General features: G+C 36.5%; 1 protein-coding gene across 1 annotated transcript in view; it reads right to left on the minus strand.

Moving 5' to 3' along the window:
* gabrr2a (gamma-aminobutyric acid type A receptor subunit rho2a) overlaps positions 1-17,112 on the minus strand; it is a 205,199-nt gene that overhangs the window by 114,381 nt on the left and 73,706 nt on the right. Inside the window, exon 4 of the mRNA XM_030126620.1 lies at positions 5,716-5,939. Coding sequence (XP_029982480.1) covers positions 5,716-5,939 — 224 coding nt within the window. The remainder of the gene's footprint in view (positions 1-5,715; positions 5,940-17,112) is intronic.

The following is a 17,112-nucleotide window of genomic DNA, read 5'->3' on the forward strand; positions in this document are numbered from 1 at the left end:
GTACAAAGATATACGTAAAAAAAAAACAAGATATTCTAAAGCTAGTAAAAATATATAGATATGAGAGATAAAATATGCTAAAAAATGATAAAACACAATAAAAGGATAAGTAGTGTCTAAAGACATAACCAGAAAATAAAACAAATAAAAGCTGCACACTTGCATTAAAAGCCGGTGCAAATAGATTTAAATGGACATGAGACATATTGCAGCAGACTTTAAAGAGAAGACGCAAAAATGTCTACAGGAAGAATGTTTGTTTGAGTATTGGACGTAAACAGCTATAAACATGCATAATTGTCTTTTTGTCATATTTGTTCCTTTGACTGGCGCAGCTGTGTTTATGTCATAACAACCATATCTTTAAAAAGTGAAATTAGCCTGCACCAGCTGATCCGCCCACACTTACAAACAGTGTCATACCACGCCCCCTAAATGATCAGGTACGCTTATAAGTGGGTGTATGTGCGCCTGCTCCAGATGAAATTACCACTTTGCTGAACTGTACAGGACCGTCTGCCTTACACACGTTTATTTAACCAACACTGGTATTTAACCCTTTCATGCATGAATTATGAGAACCTTCATCAAGATTTTTTTTCCTGAGGGTTTTTATTCCTTTTAAGGCATGAAAAAAACAATGTGATTTTTTTATTTTTTTTTATTTTTATGGACCTATTTTTCATGGAGTTACAAAAATGTCCACTCAGCTGAACACCATGTGTTTAATTTTTGAAGCTCAGAAACATACATTTACTGACATACTGTGTGAAAACTATGAAATAAAAACATTTTTACCCAACTGAGACCCAGCAATGCGTTTTTGTCCTCTGTAGGGGACAAAAGTTTGACAGTTTTACTTGCTGTTTATTGCAAAGAACATTCCATTAAAAAAATAAATAAATAAAAATAATATTTAAAAAAAAATGTATCTGAAAAAAAAAACAAAAAAAACAAAACTGTTGCATTATGCAGTTTCCAATCAAGACAATTGTTTAAAGAAAAAAAGCTAAAATTTTCATTTTCCTGTGTCTCAGGAGGTTAATGCTGCTAATCTGATGTTTTCTCACATTTTAACATATTATATTACTAATTATTAGTCACTCAGATAATATGCAAAAAAAAACTCTGTTAATTACAATCTAATAACAATTAGTAATTGATTTAGATAAAAGAACAGGAAAGCTACACAAATGTAGTGTATGGAATGATGCATTACACTGGTCAACAACAAATTTATTGTCTAAGTTTTTTGAGCTGATTTAGGATAATTTTGGTGTGCTGAATCCAAAAATCACATTAATTTTGCTCAATCAGGTCAACTTTCTGAACTATGCTACATATTGGCTTTTGAACATTTTTGCTTACATTTATGGGCATTTTCACATCATATAATACAAAATTCTTTCATATTTCTTGCAATAAACAAGTTCTGAAGATTTTACTTTTGCTAATTTATGATTAATGTTTTTTTTAATATTACAGGTGAATGAAATGGCTTCGACTGGAAGATCTTGCAAAAATAAGCCTGACGTATTCTGCTACATCTGCGGTGAATACACCATTGTACCTAACAGGAATCAAGTAATCAAATGATTTTTTTTCTCTTAAAACCTATTTTGGGTGAGAACTATATAAAACATCAACTGATAAAGTCACAAAAATGTAATCAATTTTGTGAGAAGATCAAATTTTTCAAAATCAAATTAGCAAAAGAAACCTGACCCGATTGAGAAAAACAGATGTCATTTTTGGATTTAGCGGTGCAAAATGGTCCTAATTCAGTTGAAAAAACCTACACAACTTGCAAAAAACATTTTTTTGTAACCCAGTGTTAGCGTCCACTGTGTTGGAACTAAAACAACAAAACCCATGAATATACAAGAGAAAATCTATAGAATAGCTGTCCATTGTAGGCACCACTATGCATAAAAGGGTTAAGGCTATATTTTTATGACAAGAAATGATATGTGTGCAGGTTTCTTTTTCTGTTTTCAGCCTCGACAACTAAAATAAACAGTTAAGAGGGATAAAATTCTGCTTTTGAGCAGAATGAGCCACTGTTTTTCTGCATATTGTGAAGGTGAAAGGTCTGTCATTTCCGCTGGAACTGTATTAATACTAACTTTACAGCCCACACTGTTCTTTGTTCCACACACAGATGGTTCAACATTTCAGTTGTTCATTTTCTTTAGGAACAGTTTTAGCTCCTGGACTTTCCCTCCTCCGTAAACCTCCTCTCTGCTCCAGCTGAGATCGAGCTGACCTCATAGGACACCGCCAGATCACAAATACAGATACACAGATACTGGACATGTGTACCAGAAGATTCTGGAGGCATAAGGGTTTGTTTGCAAAACTAACTGAACATGATGTGAAATTAATAGAATTATTAAACTATTAAACAACAAATAACTTCAAATCAATTCAGTTCTGTGATGCTATGTTGTTTATTGTTTATTCCAGTGTGCAATGTTTGTAGTTTACTGTTAATTTAGTTCTCTCACCGCTGCTTATTATTATTATTATTATGATTAATACTATTATTATTATTACTTATATATCATTGTTTTGACTACTATTACTGTTATCATTTTATTTTCACTTTTGTTCTGTGATTATTAAACTACATATACAATTGCAAATTTTCACTACTGTTTTTTTTTTTATATATATATAGTTATTGTTTTGCTATTTTCTTGTGGGTCAATAACGTTCTAATCTAATCTAATCTAAAATAATCTAATCTAAGAAAATCTAATCTAATCTAATCTAAGAAAATCTAATATAATATAAGAAAATCTAATCTAATCTAAAATAATCTAATCTAAGAAAATCTAATCTAATCTAATCTAATATAATATAAGAAAATCTAATCTAAAATAATCTAATCTAATCTAATCTAATCTAGTCTAAAATAATCTAATCTAATCTAATCTAAAATAATCTAATCTAAGAAAATATAATATAAGAAAATCTAATCTAAAATAATGTAAGAAAATCTAATCTAATCTAATATAAGAAAATCTTATCTAATCTAAAATAATGTAATCTAATCTAAAATAATCTAAGAAAATCTAATCTAATCTAGTCTAAAATAATCTACTCTAATTTAACCTAAAATAATGTAAGAAAATCTAATCTAAAATAATCTGAGAAAATCTAGTCTAATCTAAATCAGTTTTCAGTTTCAGTAATGAAACTATTTTGCCCTGTTTTATCATTTGTCATTTTCGTCTTGTGTCTTTTACGTAGTTTTCTTCTTCTGTTATCTTTGGGAGCATATTTGTCTTCTTACTACTTTTATGTAACTTTTGTCTTTTACTGTGTTTTTGTCTTTTGGTGTCTTGGTTGTCTTTTTTTTTTCTTGTGTCTTTCATGTCTTTCTTGTCATTTTAATCTTGTTTTTTACATAGTTTTCATTTCGCGTCTTCTTACATTTTTACCTCCGCCAAGGAGGTTATGTTTTTGCCAGGGTTTGTTTGTTTGTCTGTTTGTTTGTTTGTCTGTTTGTTTGTTTGTTTGTCTGTCCGTTAGTGTGCAACATAACTCAAAAAGTTATGGACAGATTTGAATGAAATTTTCAGGGTTTGTTGGAAATGGGATAAGGAAGAAATGATTAAATTTTGGTGGTGATCAGGGGTGGGGGGGGCCCACGGGGGGGGCCACTGATCAGCCTTGGCGGAGGTCTGCGCTCTCCGAGTGCTTCTAGTTGTCTTTACTACTTTAACACTATAGTTGTCTTCTTATATCTGTTATGTTGTTTTTGTTCTTTTACATCTTTGCATTGTTTTTGCCCTGTAGTCTTTTGTGCTTTTGTATCTTTTGCACCATTTTTATCTTATATTATGCTCACTTTTTCCTTTAGTTTCATCTTGCTAGATATATATTGATGGATACACCATGGGGTCGTCTTCACCACAAGTTATTGCTTCATCCATTTAAAACTTACATCAGTGTTGACATTGAGAAGGCTTGCAGTAATGCAAACTAAAAGTAAAAGGTTTCTCTTGAAAATATGAGGAAAGTACAGATGTTTGTGTTAAAATGCAGGGAGTAAAAGGGAAAAAAATGACAATGACTTAATTAAACACCACACTTCCATCCTCTTCCTAGTACTATCAACCAATGCTCCATGTATCCTGTTTAAAGGTCAGTGCTTTCTAGTTTGCTAATGCTAACCGTCAGTAACTTGCACTGATTTTATGGTGTTAATATTCTGTTAATAAACTATCCAAGAGACCACTTGGCAAATTAATTTCCAATGTGTTTATATTAACCCTGTAAAGCCTGAACCATTAAATCATTGACAGAAAATTCCAGGTTTTTGAAACTGGAGCCTTTATTGGTCCTTCTGAATAACCCAATTTTTTTTTTTCAAATATCAAATTCCATGTATGAGTTTCAATTTTGTATCAAATTTGACACATCAGGTCTCAGTGCTCAAATATTTTTATTTTTTATTTTTGAACAAACAAAAACATAATAAAACACAAACATGTCTAATAAATTGGTAATTCCTTTACAAAATTGGCAAATTTCTGCCTCCTTCCTCATTAATGACAGTCTTGTAGTGTCACTGGAAAGGCCTCTGGTGAACGAATTCCTCCCCCTGGTGGATTATTCGTGCATTAGAGCCCGACCGATTAATCGGCCGACCGATTATAGCCTATCACTAATTAATCAACATCGGCCAATATGTAGCCGATGTATTAACTTTTTGCTGCGCGGAAATTCTGTCACTCGCTGCTCCTGTGTGTGTGTGTGCTGCCCGGAGAGTTAGAGGAACAGTGAAGCAAGTTCATTTCACTTTCACTCCTGCTCGGACAATGACGCTATCATCCCCACACACACAATCACATAATCACGGAGCTACACCCCCTCCACCCACTGCTCACACGCTCTGACAAGGATGGACTGCTAATCGCCCCCTGCTCTGACCTGACCCAACCCGACCCCCCCCCCCCCAGTGAAAATAACGGACCGCTACCATGCACTTTGACAAGGGTGGGCCGCTAAACGCCCCCTCCCCCCCCGCCACAGCGAAAATCGCAGGACTGCTATCACGCACTTTGATGAGGATGGACCGCTACCCCCCCCTCCAGCGAAAATCACGGACCCTATTATGCGCTCTGACGAGGCTGGACCGCTAAAGTAGTAATATTTTTTGCTCTAATTATTTTTGTGATTACATCGTTTGCATTTGAAAGTTGTGTAAATTATATTTGTGAGATATACAAAGATTTATGCAACTGTTTATCCACCTGTCCACAATCATCTAATATAAGATTATTATATCCTGTGTAGATCAGTGTTCTTATTTCATATATCGGCAAATATATCGGCCAATATTGGATATTGGCCGATGTATTGGATATCGGCTTTTTTTAGCCCCCAATATCGGTATCGGCATCGGCCCCAGAAATCCCATATCGGTCGGGCTCTACCGTGTATTGCATGTATCTAATTGTATACATCAGGTTTTTCAAGAAAAAAAATATCACACTGATCATGTAGAGGGCTTCAAAACTCATGTATCAAATATGATACATTTGGCATTATAGGGTTACATTTTTTGTATTGATGGATAAAGGCATGAATTCAATGGATACTGCGAAAAACTGCCAGGTTTAAATACTCAAAATACCACATTGCATTTGCTTATTCTACTACTGTTTACATTCTGTTATACAGTGACCGGGAAAATGTACCGACCTCAAACTGTAGAGCACATGTCCATCAGGAAACACTCGAAGCATGATGTTGTCCGTGGTGGTGTCGTGGATGAAAGACCTCTTCGAGTGGACGAAGAAGACGTCAGGGACCCAGATCTTCTTGACCAAGCGGCCGTCAAAGGTCATGCTCTTATTGGTGCTGCTGCTGAACGACAGACGCTCATCTTTCCAGTAGTGCCTCAGGTACAGGGTCATGGTGAAGTCCTGATGGAACAACAAAATAACTCGCACTCTGCTCAAACCAAAGTCTAAACATAGAGACCATTTTTGTTAGGCCAACGTGCTGAAACATGCAGAAAGCTTTTAGTGCCATTTTGGACTCTCAGACGAGCTTCTTTGACAATATGAGTATATCTTCATGAAAAGGTCACAGCCACTGATCGTCTCCTGTCTTTTTTGAGAACAAGTAGACACAACTGTAGCTGAGTGTTTAACCTCCTGCATGGAACCATCAGATCTAAGAATAAACTCTCTGGGATTGTGTCAATGGCAGGAAAAATAGTTGTCATACCTCAAAAACCTCTAAACCAGTGTTTCTCAACGGGGGCATTGGGACACAGTCGGGGGGTGTTTGGAATGAGAAATGTGAGAGGGGGGGTGTTGAGACTGAAATGGGTGGTGTTAGTCTGTGTAAGTATCACTATCAAGCAGCATCTTTTGTCAGTGGTAAATTTCTGTGCCCACCCCCCACCCCCATGCAATAAGGTATGTTGCAGCAGTTATCGAGCTATGCCCTCCCCCAGTCTTTGGTGGTAACGTCTGTCGCGTCCCCCCCGGCTGCAACGGGGGTGCTACCTAATCTACATTTATTACACTGGGTTACAAAAAAATGTTTTTTGCAAGTTGTCTAGGTTTTTTCAACTGAATTAGGACCATTTTGCACCGCTAAATCCAAAAATGACATCTGTTTTTCTCAATCAGGTCAGGTTTTTTTGCTAATTTGATTTTGAAAAATTTGATCTTCTCACAAAATGTAATAATTTATACCAAAATCAGATTGGTAAGCACTCTTTATGAAACTTGTGACTTGATTCCTGTTAGGTACAATGGTGTATTCACCGCAAATGTAGCAGAATACGTCAGGCTTATTTTTGCAAGATCTTCTAGTCGAAGCCATTTCATTCACCTGTAATATTAGAAAAAACATTAATCATAAATTGGCAAAAGTAAAATCTTCAGAACTCGTTTATTGCAAGAAATATGAAAGAATTTTGTTTCATATGGTGTGAAAATGCCCATAAATGTAAGCAAAAATGTTAAAAAGCCAATATGTAGCATAGTTCAGAAAGTTGACCTGATTGAGCAAAATTAATGTGATTTTTGGATTCAGCACACCAAAATGATCCTAAATCAGCTCAAAAAAACTTAAACAATAAATTTGTTGTTGACCAGTGTTATAAGCTCCCTCAACGCCCCCCCCAATTCACCACTTGTTTCAGAGGGGGGATGGATGCGACAAGGAAGATAATGATGAGGTAACTGGTGCGCTACCTACAGAGTGCTGCAACAACCCCCCATACAATATTTTTCGGGGGTGGCAGGAGTCTCATGATGACATAAAGGGGCTTTGTTCAAAAAGGTTGAGAAGCACTGGTCTAAACCAACGTTTTATTAAAAGCACAAAGACGAAGGTGAGGTGTTTCAGATAACTTCCATCCTCTTTTTGACTGGTTCAAACCCTTGAATTCAGGGAGGCAGTTTAGAGTCACTCTGGAAAGCATAAAGCTTTTTATGAAGTCTTTGATCCAGAGCATCATAAATATCCTCAATTCAACCATTTGACTGATGCCACTGCACGACACAGATAACGACTTTACCTGCCTTTGTGTTATTAACTGATGGTTCGGAACACATGACCCTTTAACCCTTTCATGCACTGTCCACTCCAGTGGACAGTTCTTCTCCAGCTGTTCTCTTGTATGTTCATGGGTTTTGTTGTTTTCGTTCCATATCAGCCAACACAGTGAACACTTACGCACGGGGCCAGATTAACACTTCATTGTACCCTGGGCAACAATATTCAAGGGCCCCATCATCACAACCCCAGGATCCCTATAATCTGGCAAAATACAGAATAAATTCCAGGAATATATGTAAATATACCCCATACTTCAATATCTAACTATCATCAAATGCATTTTGATGTACAAATGTGTAAATGCTCGTAGAACTACAAGTGCACCACTATAACCTCTTGTCAAGGCCACTCACTTGCATATGATGATATGAAAACAAAACACATTAGCATCAATATAATCTAATCTAGTCCCTCTCCTTTTTTAATTTTCGTTTGGCGCTCCCACTTAGCTGCTTCTCCATGTTTGCAATGTTTTGATTCGCGTACGTCGCGTATGTTGTGTAGTTCTTGACGTCTCACATCCCGTTCTGTGCACGCACGTTGATTTGCGTCACCGCTGATTCGCTTTTTGGACTGACCAATGAGGAGAGGGTCTCAGCTCACGGTCACAGACAGCAGGAGCAGGGTTTCTGTGCAGTGCAATGGCTCCGGGCAGTGGACAGTTTCATTTATAAGCAAAAGATAACAAGATATTTTTGTTATGCCCGAGTTACCCAGGGCCCTTTAGAGGTCACGGGCCCCTGGGCAATTGCCCAGTTGCCCATATGGTTAATCCGGGCTTGTTTACGCACCATCCCATACACTGACATTCAGACCATTACTGTAACTTTGCTGTTCTTGATAAACCTGATCTGTACGAACATGTTTGAGTGTAAATCAATTATTTGTTAGACAAGAAGTTTTTTTTTTGCATATCATCTCCATGAAGTGAGTAATTTCTAGCGTTAGAATATGTTAAAATGTGAGAAGACATCAGATTAGCAGCATTAATTTTTTTTTTATTTCATTGTTTTCATAATACTTTCTGATATTGGGTTTTAAACATATGTTTCTTTACTTCAAAAATTAAATGCATGGCTATTTTTGTAACTCCACTGGAAAAAAAAAAAAAACTCGATTGCATTGTTTTTTTCATGCCTAAGGAGGAATAAAAACACTGAAGAAAAAAATCTTGACAAAGGTTCTCACAATTCATGCATGAAAGGGTTAAACTATCATTATTCCTATACTTACATAAGCAACTCCATCTCTAGAAGTGTTGGGACATTTTCTAAAATGCAGGAAAACCTAAAAATCTGTAATTTGTTAATTTATTTGAACTTTTATTTAACTCACAAAAGCACAGAGTAGATGACCAACTTCATTGTGCAAAGTTCAATTTTAGTACCTGCCACCCCCTGTAAGAGGTTTCTGCACAGAATACTTCTTCATCCTTGTGTAGTACAGTTTCAGGTTAAATTTCTAGGGATAGGCTAACCCAGTGGTTCCCAACCTTTTTTAGTTCATGATCCCATTTTAACATTACAAATTTCTGGCGAACCCAGACATTCAAAACAAAGATTTTTTTTTTTTTTTTTTTTGCTCAAATTAATTTGTTTTTGACCATGTTGTAACATCTCTGTCTTTTTGTCTGCTGTTTCTCTTTCTTTCTCTTTTTTTCCTCGGTCTCACTCTCAGCCACACCTCCTCATTGCTCTTTCTGTCACACCTCCTCATCAGTTGATTCCCCTCACCTGTGAGCACACCTAGCTCATTAGGTAGAGGGTTTATATTCACCTCTCTCTCCTTTGTTCTCTGCCAGATTGTCTTCTACTCGTGAGAAACTTTCCAGCGTTGTACCTGCCTGATTCCTTGTGTCTGATCTTGTTCGTCCCTGACCTGCTCTGCTGCCCGTCGTCTGATCCCCGTCTGACCCGTCTGCCTGGTTCTGACTTTTTTGTCCGTTTCCCTGGTGCTCGACCTGCCCTTTGTCCCTGACCACGTCTCTTCGCCTGCCGCCTGGTACCGACCTGTTTCCGCCTCAGACCCTGCCTTCTGTCTCAGCCCCACTGGACTCTACGGACCCCCGGTTACTGGACTATCTGCCTGTCCCCGACGCCCCCCCTTGCCTTACCCCTGACGGATTACTCTGAGTTTGTGACTGTGTTAAAAACTGTAACTGTTGTATTGAACTCCTGTTGCTACTACATAGCTTCAGTAAAGGTTTACAAACTCATACCTTTGTGTCGGTCTGCTTCTGGGTTCCGGTTGTACCCGTTACACATGTAATAGTTTGCTATACTGTGTTGCAAATAAACATTCATTTTAGATGACATTTAGTCTATATAATGTATATTATTATGGATGGAAGCAGTAAATCCAGGTGTAGATTACGGCACAAAGTGAGAATTATATTTTCCTTGGTCAGGATATGTACAGTCAGTCCAGCTTGGATTTACAAGTAGGACAATTAATACTGAACAAACAAGAACTCAAACTATGAATTATGAAAGAACTGTAGCATCTGCAGTACAACGAACATTTGACAGATAAACAGAACCACAGTGCTGCAGTTTCAGCTTCAAATTTTGTCATGTCTTCTATGTGTTGGGATTGTCTCTCTCAACTCACCATAGATTTTTTATTCGCAAGTTTTTAAAAAATTTTTTATCAATTACTAGAAATTTCAGGCGGCCCCACGGTTGAAAAACACTGGGCTAACCCTAACCCACAAGTCCTCCAGGATCCACGGGACCATATTCATCATGGTAGCAGGACTGTTTCTTGTGCAATACCACCTGAGGAGTTGAAAGTCCAACTCATTCCACATTGGTTTCTGGCCTTGGCCTTTACTCACTGATGTTTCATCACACTCCTTCAATCTGTTCAAAGTGTGATGCACTACAGAAAACATAGACTGATATGAGAAATGGATGGAATTGGTATTGAATTTGGTTCCATTTTAAAATGCATGACATTTAACAAGGTGAAAGAGACATCCTCTGTATGTTCTACACTGTAAGCCTGGAAATTGTATTTACTAAAATGCTTTAATTACAATGCACTTAAATGATTTAAGTTTTATGATGTTACTATAAAATGTGAAGTATATTCTACTAATTTGTAGACATGGTTGAAAGTACGAAAAAGTTTAAGTTGAATGGAATTAAATCATTAAGTTTTAGTCATGACCACACCTTTTTATCTTCGCATTGCATTGTGGGTATTGGGCATGTTGTTGAAAATGTGTTATTTTTCTGTGCAGGGGTTCAGCGGGGTTGTGGTGTTAGTGTTAATTTGGATTTAATGTGTGTATGGCAGTGTTTATTGGCCTTTTTGTGTTTGTTTTTGTATTTTTGTAGAGCTGCACCATGAGTCAGAGCCAGTGGAAGAACAATGGTTTTCCTGTTCATCTCAGACCGTTATCATACAATGAAAGTCTTGATGTTCTATCCAATTAAAATTGTTTCCTGTACTGGCAAATGACATTGAGTTAACTTCCATTCATGCTGCAATATATAAAGTTGAATAATTTCATACCTATGTTGATCAGGAATAGATTTTAGGGTTTGATTGTCTTAAAAAAGTTGTTTAAACAATGTTAAATTAATCTGGCTGCAATTGAGAAAATTAGTCAGTTTAACCTAAAATGCTGAGTTGAATGGTTGGATAGTGGGGTTGATTTTACAACAGATTTAAAGTACAAATAACTTGTCTTTTAGTGTTTTCTACTTAATAGTTAAAGTTCAATACTTTTAGCATTAAAGTTGAACCTACTTAAACCAATTGATCAGTCGATCATTACTCAAATCATTTAAGTGCAATCACTTGCCTCAAATTTTGTGAGTAAACTCAACTTATCCGGGCTTACAGTGTATGCATCTAATGAATTGACAATAAAGAATCTTTGAAGTGTCATTTTGAAGCCAGTGGTTTGTGTTTTGGTTTGGTCATATCTTGGCTTTCTCAGCCAGAAATGACCACATTTGGACAAAAGGGTCACACCAGAATGACCCCTTGGGAAAAAAAACGCACTGGTGTAGTATTTTTAGAAAGTACTTCAGTGTCTTTTAGAGCTGCATTTAGTGGATGTCAGTGGTATTACAACTTTATGATATTTCCATACTGGCTTCATTTTGGAGTCAAAGTCCTTGCCCTTCAATGATCAAAGGCTGCAGTTTCTGTCAGAAATATTCTTTTTGAACTGACTGGTAATTCTCTTGCAAAGTTTGGCCTACAGTGATGAATCATAACCCGTCCTTGTACAGACTAAGCCTTTGGTGAATGCTTCCTTTATGTCACATCTTGATTCCTTTACCTCTACCCTTGTCAGTTAAAGAAAGAAGGGGTCAAGTGAGGCAACCACGCTTACAAAAAGTCCTGACTGTGTTGAAACTGGGGTTTATATCTCAACTGTGATTGATAAAGAAATACCAACTGGCGCATTTAAACCTAATGAGCTATATTTTCGGGCATGTAAATGGAATTATCGTGCTTTTCTTCTGACTAAGATTGTTATGATTCTTGATATTTGTATTATTATGTATGTTTTCCAACTGCATATATGTTAAATTTCATTGCATGTTCAGAATAAATCACTAAATCACATACAGGGGTTGGACAAAATAATGGAAACACCTTAAAAAAATCAACAAAATATAATTTAATATGGTGTAGGTCCGCCTTTTGCGGCAATTACAGCCTCAATTCTCCGAGGTATTGATTCATACAACTTGTGAATTGTTTCCAAAGGAATTTTAAGCCATTCTTCAGTTAGAATACCCTCCAACTCTTTTAGAGACGATGGCGGTGGAAATCGACGTCTTACTTGAATCTCTAAAACTGACCATAAATGCTCAATAATGTTGAGGTCTGGGGACTGTGCCGGCCATATGAGATGCTCAACTTCATTAGAATGTTCCTCATGCCATTCTTTAACAATTCTAGCTGTATGGATTGGGGCATTATCATCTTGAGGTGAAGGTGTTTCCATTATTTTGTCCAACCCCGTAAGTAAACTAGCTAGACGACCGAATGTTAGCATCGTACATGTTTAGAATATGATTGCATCCAACCTGTAGAAACCCCATACCATTTTACATGTCATTACACACAATGTAACAGTTTAAAAATGTGGTTACACTGAACGCCCCAGTGTTATTTTCACAGAATGGCAGTTTGATCACTTAGTGCTCCTCTGTTGTGATTCATGTCTGAGAGTGAACTCCGCTCAGTGGGTGAAGGTAATAAAGAGAATCAACCATTCATGTATAATTAGTGACAGGATCACCACTGAGACCTGCCATTACAGAGACAAAAGCAGAGTGGAATTCCTCAGCAAGATGGTCCTAGATGACTGAGAACTGGTTGTTTAATGTTTTATAGAAAATGATATCATAATCTGTTACAGACTTCTATGTTACTCTGACTTTACACAGTGAAGAACATCAGCAGCAGCAGCAGCAGCGGTCATTAAAACATTTACCAGTGGAGAAAAACTAGACAGTAGTCGCTTTTCCATTGACCCTCAAATTGTGCAAATATAACTTGCGCATTAAAATTTACCTAATGGAAAAAGGACAGTTTCACCAAAAATCAGTTAAAAGTTTTTGCGCTGGCAGGAGGTGACTTTTCAGGCATAGAGCAATTGGTATATCACACAAAACTGCAACAGAAAGACCTTTTTCCACAACCAGGGTCACATAAAATTAAAAAAAAAAAACAAATGTTGACGGACATTACAACAAGTGAAGAGTTTTAAAAGAAACGTGACATGGTATTTGTGGACACACTAGGAAACCCAATCATTTTTTAATTTAGTACGGGATTCAACATCTACTTTATTATTGTTTAAAAAGCATCTGAAAAGGACTTTGATTCATGAAAAAATGTAAGGCTGTGTATCACTTGATTTGTATTTGATGATTTGTAATGTGGATTACATTTTTATTGTTTTTACTTTAGTTTATTCAGTTATATTGCATTTTTTAATTCTTTTTTTGTTTTTTTTTGTTTTTGTGTATTGTTCATTTCGGGGGAGGTATTCATATAAGCCGTCTTTTTGGCTTCTAACCTCTCCTGCACAATTTTGTTACTTGTTTGACTGTTGTTTTTTCTATTGCTGTTTTTATTTTGTGCAAATAAGTTAAATAAATTAAATTAAATTAAATAGATAGAGGGGTAATATAGAATAATAATAATAATGAATATATTTGTAAATCAACCCAATATTTACTTTCGTCGCCATGTTTATGGAATGACTTCTCGTGTCATCTTACGATAATAAATAAACAAATCATCGCATTTGTGATTTAATGGAAAAACTGACATTACACACGTTTGTTTTTTTGACATTTTGTAAATATTGGTTAAGTTTTGCGCAGATGTCCAATGGAAAAGCCAATAGTGTTTCTATTGAAATGTCGACATTACATTCCCACGTCTATTTCTATTAGTCTGGGATGTTTCTTTTGTAATGTTTTAACCAACGTCTGTCTATCTGTCTGTCTATCTGTCTGTCTCTCTCTCTTTCTGTCTGTCTGCAGTCTACAGTTTTGGACAAATTATTGTGAGTAAAAATGATGGATATTCTAGGACCACAGTTCTCAAACTCTAGTGGTATGCAGAGTTTCTCATTAAGGCTTCCGATGTCCTGCAGGAGGACTTATCAGCTCTTGAGCAGGAACTTTTAATTGAACTGTCCAGTGATGAGACATTGAAGTCTGCCTTCAGAGGACAGACAATGCTGGACTTTTGGATACAGCGATGTAGCAAATATCCTGCGCTTTCGGACAAGGCCGTGCGCTTTCTCATTCCATTTACAACATGTATTTGTGCAAGAAAGGCTTCTCTTCCCTTGCCTTCTTTAAGACTAAATATAGAAGCAGGTTGGATGCTGAACCAAGTCTAAAGCTAATCCTAATCAACCCAGACACCACAGAACTCTGTTCACAGAGCCACACACACCCCTAAGCCTAAGCATGACAGGGCAAGTCACCATTACCAAATTTCATTTAAAAAATACACATATATAGCGGCCAAAATTTACTTAGGGGGTCAAATGAGTGGCCATTTTTGTCAAAAAAAAAAAAAAAGTTGTAAGAAATGCATAGAACTGTGTTGAAATAATGCTAATCCATTTGTGCACAGACTACTGATATTATTTGACAGTGGAAGCTCTATTTTCAGAAATATTGGATTTTGAATAGCACGTGTATGTGAAAACTTTTGCTGGTGGACGGACGTGACATTACCCATGATGCTCTGGTCAGTACCAGTACTGTATTAGGAATAAACTTATAGACTTACTATTGCTAATTCTCCTCGTATTCATAAATGTTAGTATTGTGGATCTAAAACACAGGTGTCAAACTCCGGTCCTCGAGGGCCGGTATCCTGCATGTTTTAGATGTTTCCCTCTTCCAGCACACCTGACGGTTGTTATCAGTCTTCTGCAGAGTTGGATGATAGGCTTATCATTTGAATCAGGTGTGTTGGAAGAGGGAAACATCTAAAACATGCAGGATACCGGCCCTTGAGGATCTGAGTTTGACACCCCTGATCTAAAACAATAACAGCTGACACAAAAACACTAAATGTGGCAGTGGACGGATGTGACATGGTTGTTGTGGATCCCATCATACTGATGCTCTGCAGCCATGTCACCGTTTACACAAATGATCCCTGTGCAAAAACTAGGATCCGAATTATTTATTGCATAGTTTATCATCATACTAAAGAGTAAATAACAATATAGAATTGTTATTTCTTAATAAAAATGCTTATTATTAGAAAACTGTTGATTTAAAAGTGACGTGTGACATTGTTAATGTATGTATTGGCGTAACATAAGCAGGATGGATCAGCACCATACTCCAGATTGAACCTGTAACAATAAAACATGTGATATGTAGGATAGAATCTTTTAAGAAACATTGGGGAATCTAAAAGAATTGAATATTTGTTTTTCAGGTAAATTCAGTTCAAATACAACTCGGCCATTTGTGACATGAAAATATAGCATTAATTGTGATGAAATTGGACATTTTTGAGCTGAAAACATAGTTCATATGACCATCAACATGTTGAACAGAACTGAAATCCTGTAAATTTGCAGAACTTGCATTTACCAACACAAAGTTCCTTTGGGGATTCACTTAGATTGATTTCTTATGCACAAAGACATAAATAAGACCTCTAAATAAGTTTTAGCCAATATATTCTTATGGGTACAGTCCCTTTGAATACATTATGTGAGGTCACATTAGGCCTATTCTTAATTCTTACAATGTGTCCTTGAGTGCATTTTCCTTCAAACCTTAACATACAGTATGTCTACAGTTAATGTTCTGACCTTATGTGTCTTACTGCAGTATTTTCAGTCCCGAAGATTAAATATTTACTTTGTTTTTGTGCAGTACAATTGATCTTACTCATGATTGTTGGACTACAGTGTTTTTGCTGTGCTGATGATTTCTCTCTGCTGTGGATGGTTTAATGCAGTACACTTGTTAACAAGTGGTGCCAGGCACAGCAAACCCCACCTCTCACATGTATTGTTGCTCATTTTGGCATCGATCCACCTGGTATCATTGTGTCTATGTGTGTGGGGATGTCAGCATATCAGTTGCCTTTATATATGTGCCAAGTGTGAAGTAAATTGAAACAAAATTGGTGTTTTTATAGACATTTGAAATTTCACCCATTATAAGTAAATGGGAGAAAAAAAAAGATTTAAAAAAAATTCCTAATTTTTTTTTTTACCTTTGACCTACTTTTCCCAAAATGTAACCACATCTATCCTGGGTCACAGGCAATCTATAAACCCAATTTGGAATTCAGCCAATAGTTTTGCTGTTAGAGTGTTAACAAAGAAACAAACAAACCAAACCAAAATCAATACCCCTTGCCTCCCCTCTGGGGGGGAGGGGGGGGGGGGGGGGGGTAACCTCACTAGGTTGACTGTAGTATTTTAAATGCCAGATGATAGCCCCATTTGCTGCGTATGTTATAATGCAGTTCAGTTGTTAGTATTGTCACTTTTTGCAAGTGTTTAAATACAATACATGAGTTTACAGACACTTGTTGCTTCAGTCAGATACAGTCGTGTGAATAATAAATAATATTCTTAATATTAATGCCTTTAGTGCAAACTCCATGTCAGTGGTTCCCAACCTTTTTTGCCTCATGACCCCATTTTAACATCACAAATTTCTAGCAACCTCAGATTTTCAAAACAGGAAAAAAAAAAATAAACTAGAAGCAAAAACAAAATTGTTTTTGATCATGTAATAGTTTGCTATACTATGTTGCAAATAAACGTTAATTTTAGACGACATTTAGTCTATATAATGTATATTATTATGAAGGGAGGCAGTAAATCCAGGTGTAGATTACTGCACAAAGGGAGAATTAGATTTTCCTTGGTCAGGATATGTACAGTCAGTCCAGCTTGGATTTACAAGGATGACAATTAATACTGAACAAACAAGAACTCAAACTATGAATTATGAAAGAGCTGCAGCATCTGAAACCGACCAC

Source organism: Sphaeramia orbicularis, chromosome 22 (assembly GCF_902148855.1).
Source record: "Sphaeramia orbicularis chromosome 22, fSphaOr1.1, whole genome shotgun sequence".
NCBI lineage: Eukaryota > Metazoa > Chordata > Actinopteri > Kurtiformes > Apogonidae > Sphaeramia > Sphaeramia orbicularis.